Below are 8,318 nucleotides of genomic sequence, written 5' to 3' on the forward strand. Positions count from 1 at the left end.
TTCAACTGTGCAAGCATTAAATTCTCAGCACTATCTGATTGCTTTCATTATTATTGACACTTGAGAATGAATAAGAAAACAACACAAATGCTTGTGACTGAGGTCATGTTAGTTCTCTTATGAAAAAATAAGAAGTGGATTGAACTTGGCTGTAATGAATCCCACAGTTGAATAGCTTGTGATTTGTCTTGTCAAGGTTCATATAACATACAAGTGCCTGTCAAGTTATGCCCCAGCAAGGAGTCTTCAAGAGTTGAAAAAAAAATTCAGGCAGTGTAAAGCAGGAAAGAACTGTCTAGTCCATCCAGCTTCGAAAGCTTGTGATGTCAAATTAATCTCTTGGACTATAACATGGTGTCGTATGACTTCTGACTTCCTGCATCATAATACATGCATTCCTCAACCTCTCCAAAGAAAGATAATCTCTTGGAAGAAGCAAGAAAACAGATAAGCTCCCAGATCCATTAAGGAGAATGGATCTGAAAACAAAATCTCTCTAACCCTCTTAGGTGATCGAAACCAGTCTAGAAAATCATTCTGGCCCTGTGGTAATCTTCACTCATGCCAGAAGTTGGTTGAAAAAGAAGAAATAGTGAAAGAATGCATTATGCATATATACCCAAAAACAATGAGATATAAAAAGCGATGTCTCTGTTAAGAGGAGTGTAGCTTGTTTTGCATGCTGCAATACTTCTCTATAATGTCTTACATTTTTTCAAAGTCACCAGAACCCCAATAGTCTGAGTGAATCTAACGCATTATTAAAAAACCAAATGTTAATGTGCCTCAATGTGAAGTTAATCTCCCCAACCTTGTTTCTGTTGAGTAAAGTTAATTTGAATGTATTGTTTCCAGCTATGGCAGAAAGTAATAAATCAGGATTATTCATTCCATCAGAGATCAACACATGGCTGCACATTATTGATCGCTGCTGATCCTGTGGAGGAACTGAATATTAATTAAACAAGATTTAGAGTTGTTCATCAGGAAAATATAAAAATGAATCTATGGTAGGGAGAACCAAAAGCTTTTAAGATTTACTGGAAGCAATATTTAAATGTTTTCAAATTGTATTTAAAGTAAAGCAATAAGTATACAGTATTGTTTTAATTTCCCATAAATATCAGTGGATCTGAAGAAATAGAGAGTTTTTTGTTTAGAAAAACTGCTGCTTAGGGCTGAAATGCAGATTAATCCCTTTCAAAATTCAAATGTTATTTTTAAAATCTTTTGCTTTTTAAATGCAATATCTGCATTTTCTCAGTGGAAGTACAGTGATCTATTCATGTCAGCAGTTGGAAAGAAATTTTCCTCTCTCTCGGCTGTAAAGTTTCTATGTGGAATAAATTGGCACTGTCCGAGGTTTAGCATTTGCTCAATATGCTTGAATTATCAAAGCTATCCTTAATTTGGCATTAATTAGCACTAAATCTCTCAGTTTGGCTGATCTGCAAAATGAAAAAAAAGGCACACAGAGTTGTGGCCCAGGTAAACTGAGGCAGAAGGAGGTTCAGTCAGTAATTGACAACTGATACGATGCTCTTGAATAGTTTGATGGAGATTTAATAAAGGTGTTAAAACATTATTAAAGTCTTCGATAGAGCAAGGAGAAACCATTTCCAGTGTCAAAGTAATCAGATAAAGATTTAAAATGATGGGAGAAGAGCCAGATGGGAAATATTTTATTTTTGTGTAGTCAGTTGCTATGATCTAGCATGTAATGTCTGAAAGAGTGTTGGAACTGTATTTAGTGGTAACCTTTATAGATGAACTGGCTGTATGCTTGAACAATAAGTATTTGCAAGGCTATGGAGTATTAGTGAGGAGTTTGGGACCACATGGGTACCTGGGACAAATAGTCTCCTCCTGTACTGTATCAGTCTTTGATTCTATGACTTGTATACAATACTTGGTTTTCTCTTAGGTGGTAAAATTCAATTGTTGCAATTTGCAGTTAACAAGAAACTTTTGGACATCAATCAGTAAGTGGTGAGTCAGAGTATCCATTGCTGGTATTTGATGTTCCATTGTCACATAGAGTCACAGAGATGTACAGCATGGAAACAGACCCTTCGGTCCAACCCGTCCATGCTGACCGGATATCCCAACCCAATCTAGTCCCACCTGCCAGCACCCGGTCCATATCCCTCCAAACCCTTCCTATTCATATACCCAACCAAATGCTTTTTAAATGTTGCAATTGTACTAGCCTCCACCACTTCCTCTGGCAGCTCATTCCATACAGGTATCACCCTCTGTGTGAAAAAGTTGCATGAATTTGTATAACTCCGACTTCTCTGTTACCCTGACTCCTGCTGCATACTGCCCTGATAACTTAAGTTGAGGAAAGTAGAAATTACAATTAGTTAAATATTCAAGTACAGAAGAACTTGTATGGTATCCTTGATAATGTCCAGACATTCCAAATATAGCTTTTTCTCTGCTGGGCTGTATCGAAATTCTGCTGTATTAGCATGTCTCATTTTGAGCCATTCCATATTATCTCTTGATGAATCATTAAAACTTATTAGGATAGAAATTTGCCTTGGGCGGTAGCACAAAATATCAGATCATTGGGGCACAGTGGCTCAGTGGTTAGCACTGCTGCCTCACAGCACCAGGGACCCGGTTTCGATTCCCACCTCAGGTGACTGTCTGTCTGTGAGGAGTTTGCATGTTCTCCCCATGGCTACGTGGGATTCCTCTGGGTGCTCCGGTTTTCTCCCACAGTCCAAAGATGTTCAGGTTAGGTGGATTGGCCGTACTAAAATTGCCCATAGTGTTAGGTGCATTGGTCAGGGGTAAATATAGGGTAGGAGAATGGGTCTGGGTGCGTTACTCTTCAGAGGGACAGTGTGGACTTGTTGGGTCAAATGGCCTGTTTCCATACTGTAGGGAATCTAATCTAATCTAACCACTTGTTTACATTCTGCACTATATGTATTGCCATCAAAATTAATAGAATTAATATCAAATGGGGTGTGTATCAGGAAACCCAAATGAAATCATCCTTTCAGCACTTCAGTCTAAGACCAATTTCTGCTCTGTTGGCTTTTGGACAAGTAATCACATTTTGACTTCTGTTATCCAGGCGAGGTGGGCTTTCTGGCTGAAGACCGAAGAATAAACGTAGCAGTTACCCGTGCGCGCCGCCACTTGATGGTGGTTTGTGACACACGGACAGTCAGCACTCACCTGTTTTTGAAATCCCTGGTTGACTACATGACTGAACATGGGGAAACGCGGACTGCTTTTGAGTACTGTGATGATATTGTGTCTGAAAATTACTCCAGGCCAGCCCCTCGGGCTGAACATAGGAAAGCAAAAGATTCTTCAGATGCACGCAGAAATAATGGGAGCTCAACCAGTGACAGAAGTGCAGCATCTCTAAAAACACACAAACTCACACAAAATCAACCCACTCAAAAGCTTGGGTGTAAAGTGAAAGTCTCAAATGACAGTCGTTCCTTAAAGCAAAAAAAGGATGCTAGTCCAGGAACATTACACCAACCTGCAAAAACTGCAAATGTAAAAGATAACTCTGAAAAACTCAGGGAACAAATAATGCAATTTATGGAGGATATTACAAGGACTCGATTTGAATTCCCATCATCTTTGAATTCACATGATCGGTTGTTGGTTCACCAAATAGCAGAAGAGTTTGGCCTTGAACATTTTAGCATTGGTGAAAGCAAAGACCGGTTTATTGTTATAGCCAAATCAGAAACACAAAGTCCTGTTGATGGCCAACCAGTCCAAACGATGCTGGAAGTGACTCAGAAATCTAGCAGTCCTGCCCCACACATAGCTGAGGAAAATGAACGTACTGTTACTGAAATAGAAGGGCCACAAGATTGTGCCCCTTCTGTTTCTCAATCAAAGGTAGATTTAAAGGCACTGTACTTGGAAAGGATGCAGTGGGAACAAGCTAAACGCGAGATGGCAAAACCGAAACAGCATTCTAGCACTACTGCTTCATTGAAGTCTAAAAATAAGAAACATATTGAAAAGGGTAAGTACTATTCATTGTTATTAAAATTATTTTTAAGATGTGAGCTACTAACATTCTTTTAATGGAATTGAAGGTGACACATTAAGCTATGATTATTGAATAGAAACAATCCATTGAGAAATGGAGAGGACATTCAGTTTTGGAGGGATGTTAATGTAGTGTTTTAGATATTTTATAATTCTGTTGTAGCTATTTTGTTAAGAAAACCACTGGTACCCCCCCCCAGAAGCTTTGTGTTTTTTTATGGAATCCATTTCTTTTTGCAATTTACATATTTATTTCACGTCACTTTGCTGAATCTGATTAAACTTAACACACAGCTGAATTGGTTTTTATTTTCTTATAGTTGAGTTGTTTGTATAGTTCAATATTTCACAAACTTTTATTCAGCTCCATAAAAGTGGTCATTTCATGCATTGAATGAGAAATACCAATTCTAAATAAACTAGAGTTTATCCAATACGGAAAGTATATAATATTGTTGAGATAATTATCATTATTTAAATGACTGTATATGTTAGAATAGCACACAATAGCAAATCATAATGTTATAGATTCTTTATCTACAAAGCCAATTGAGTGTTGCTAAAAAAAAGTATAGAATTTTTTTACAGAATCCCTACTGTGTGGAAACAGGCCCTCCAGCCCAACAAGTCCACACTGACCCTCGGCAGAGTAATCCACCCAGACCCATTCCCCGATAGTTACCCCTGACTAATTCACCTAACCTAGACATCCCAGAACACTATGGGCAATTGAGCATGGCCAATTCACTTAACCTGTGCATCTTTGGATTGTGGGAGGAAACCCACGCAGACACAGGAAGAATGTGCAAACTCCACACAGACAGCCACCCGAGGATGGAATCGAACCCGGGTCCCTTGTGGTGTGAGGCAGCAGTGCTAACCACTGAGCCACTGTGCCACCATATATTTTGGCAAAACCTTTTTGTCCTGTACTGGTGTACATTCCCACAAAAATAATTTTAAAGGGTAGCAACATTTCATACTACCTGATAAGTAAGTGCTAGTTAGTTGGCAAGTAAGCACTGATTGGCAGAGGCATTGTTCAAGTGCCAGTTAGATGCTGATTGACAATTAACTGCCAAGTTTTGTCTAAATTTAAACATGCAGGTTGACTGTCATTGGTCAATGCATTGCCCTGATAAATGAAACTGGGAATTGCTGTTGCCTATTTTGTTCTGAGTCAAAACTTTGCAATTAACTATCAGTTATCATCCATACTCCAAGCAACAGCTTTCCCAATTTGAGTCCACTTGTGAGCCAATCATACACCATTAAATAATACTCCCGTTTACAATGGCATTTACAATGAGTGCAACACAAAAATCTTTGGCAAAATGTGTCTTTATACAGCAATAATTAGAAGGAAATTTGTTTTATTCCACTAATAAAGGTTCATTTTAGTTGAGCAGATTTCAGGACTTTCAGCTGCACACAAAATTGATGAGGATTGTATTATTGTAAATTTTCTTTAATGTGAGCTAGGATGGTCTCAGGGTTTTAAGAATGCCTGGAATATTCTTACTATTCAGATAACCCTGAGATGTGAAAAGCCATCGTGCTACCGTATTGAAACTTTGCAGGCATTTGCAGTATATTATGTATTGGATTTTGAATTATTTTACTTTAGTTAGGATGGGGCCGATCAGTTCTCTAATTGCTTTTTTTAAACAGGAAAAGTCTCAACTAAGGAAGCTGCTGCAAGTAATGCTGACGAAGATTTCGATGCGCTCATTGCTGAAACAATAAAGGCGAATAGTGTTTGTGCTTTTTTAAAATGTAAAGCAAGTATTCTAACCTTGGGGCAACATTGCATTCACTGTAACAAACACTACTGCCTCAGCCATCACATCCCAGAGGTAAGAGCTGTGCGTAATAAAGCAAGTGCTCAACTATTTAATTTTACAATGTTTAGCATTAAGTTGTTGATAATAATGCTGAAGGAACTGGATTGATCTAGATATTGGAACACAGTATATTTTAGTAAAATAAAGGCACTTAATCTGATGAATTTTTACTTGGCACCTGAAATTTAAAAAAAGAGAAATTCTGGCCATGTGGGTGTTATTGACAAAGCCAGAATTGTTAGCTGCTCATTGTTATCCTTGAGAAAGTGATTCTCGTCTCCCTTGAACTGTTAAGTCTATGTAATGACAGAGTCTTTCGGAAGGGAGTTTGAGGATTTGGAGCTAACAATGATGAAGAAACTATGCTACATGTCTAAATTGGGAATGTATATCTTAGAAATGGTGATGTTCTTATGCACCTCCTGGCATTTTCCTTCTAGACATCATTCTTGTGAGGTCCTGTTGAAGAAACCTTGCTGAGTCACTGCAGTGAATCATGTAGTTGACATACAGTATGTTAGTTGAGAGAGTGGAAGTTTAATGTGATGAATGAACTGTGGAACTTGTTATCTCCTTTACCTTTCCTCTTTCAAAATCCACAGCCTTGTAAAATCCAAGCTTAAATTTCCTTACTACTACCAATTTGTTCACTTTACCTCATAACTTCCCAAACTGCTTTTCAGACAAGCTTTCAATCTGACCTAGCTTGTGCCATTAATTCATTTCATATTTAGAATTCTGCAGACTTTTGTGATGGCCACCTGTTTTATTTCATTCTCGATTTACTTAGCAGATTCTACCTTCATTATCAAGAACAACTTAATTTATATGTGTTTCTGTCCCTCTTCCAGGTTCATGGTTGTGGTGGGAGTGCCAAAGCTCACGCCCGAAAACTCATCAGCAGAGAAGGTATTCTATATGCAGGCAGTGGCACTAAGGACCATTCATTAGATCCAGTGAAGAAAGCCCATCTGCAGAGAAGACTAGGAAAGAAAATAGATCAATTAGCTAGCCAACGAGGTGCTAAAAAGGAAACTACAAAAAAAAATTTTGGTGAACTATAAATTTATGTCAATAGCCTAAATATGTGTATTTATTTGAAAGTATTTTGTTGCATTCTAAAAATAATTTCTGGACTACAGCAGTTGTTGGACAGTTAGGAATGGAAATGCTTATACGAATTATGCAAGCTATGCAATTTTCGAAGCTTCTTAGCGGGTGTTTAAAGTTATGTCACAATAGATGCTACTGAGATGCAAGAATTAATCTTCATCTTTTACTGTCAGTAGCTGTTTAAAAACAATGGGAAACTCTGAAATGCTTGCTGCAGTGTAAGTGATTATCCTGATTACTTCAGCAACTTATTCCATACCATTATTGGGAATAGCTGTAAAAGGACAATATTAGTGATGGATTACTGGAACAGTAATCATTAATGTTGTTCAATCTTAATCAGACATTTCTATTTTTGATTTTTTTATGTTTAAAAATCTGCAATAAAATGGAACATAAAAGCACACAATGAACTGATTTCAAAATGCATTGCTGATCAGTAAATATTGTAATTAAACATTGGTTAACAATGCATCCAATACGCACTCAATGTCAGATAAAGTGATCTATTTTTTAACATGAAACAAGCATTCTTCATACTAGACTCTTTTAATCTGAAGCATGGAATATGGAAGACATAGACCTCAAGAATTATAAACGTGTTCTTATTTTACCATGGAGAGTGGTCTTAAAGGATCGGCCAAGTTAGTGGGTAACATAACTGTTTCAGACCACAGATTATCCTTGGGCAATGACACAGAAGATTCACAAGCATGTTTACCAACTGTCATTATGTTGGTGAACCTATTTAGCTAGATGTCCACTGAGTGCGTTTAATTGATTTGTGTTGAAGAATAAATGGAACATTGGGAGTTAGAGTCTTTTGTACCTTCTAAATGAAAGTTACTATGCACAGACTGGACTTACCCCCAAAAGATACGTTTGGGGCCCCTTGCTAGTCTCAGTGCACTGACTCCATGGGAATTGTCTGGGAAGTTTAAACATCTGATGGGAATTTGCCCAAATGTTTGCCATTTTGAGTTAGAGTCAGAATTTTATTTTTCTTTTATTCATTTGTGGGATGTGGACATCACTGGCTGGCCAGCATTTATTGCCCATCCTTAACTGCCCTTGAGAAGATGGTGGTGGGCTGCCTTCTTGAACTGCTGAAGTCTATCTGCTGTGGGTTTACCTACAATGCCATTAGGGAGGGAATTCCAGAATTTTGACCCAGTTTTTTCAGAGTCAGGATGGTGACTGGCCTGGATGAGAATTTGAAGTTGGTGGTGTTTCCAAACATCTGCTGAGAGTGTGGTAATGGAAAAGCACAGCAGGTCAGGCAGCATCTGAGGAGCAGGAGAATCGATGTTTCAGGCAAAAGCC

The 8,318-nt window shown here is 38.0% G+C and overlaps 1 protein-coding gene across 1 annotated transcript in view; it reads left to right on the forward strand.

Annotated features, from left to right (window-relative positions):
* The window catches only part of ighmbp2 (immunoglobulin mu DNA binding protein 2), a 78,838-nt gene extending 71,479 nt beyond the window's left edge, over nucleotides 1-7,359 (forward strand). The window contains exons 14-16 of the mRNA XM_043706168.1: nucleotides 3,092-4,012; nucleotides 5,710-5,894; nucleotides 6,734-7,359. Of these exons, the coding sequence (XP_043562103.1) occupies nucleotides 3,092-4,012; nucleotides 5,710-5,894; nucleotides 6,734-6,946 (1,319 nt within the window). The 3' untranslated portion in view covers nucleotides 6,947-7,359. The remainder of the gene's footprint in view (nucleotides 1-3,091; nucleotides 4,013-5,709; nucleotides 5,895-6,733) is intronic.
* The last annotated feature ends 959 nt before the right edge of the window (nucleotides 7,360-8,318 follow it).

The sequence above is a fragment of the Chiloscyllium plagiosum genome, chromosome 16 (genome assembly GCF_004010195.1).
Source record: "Chiloscyllium plagiosum isolate BGI_BamShark_2017 chromosome 16, ASM401019v2, whole genome shotgun sequence".
NCBI classification, from domain to species: Eukaryota; Metazoa; Chordata; class Chondrichthyes; order Orectolobiformes; family Hemiscylliidae; genus Chiloscyllium; species Chiloscyllium plagiosum.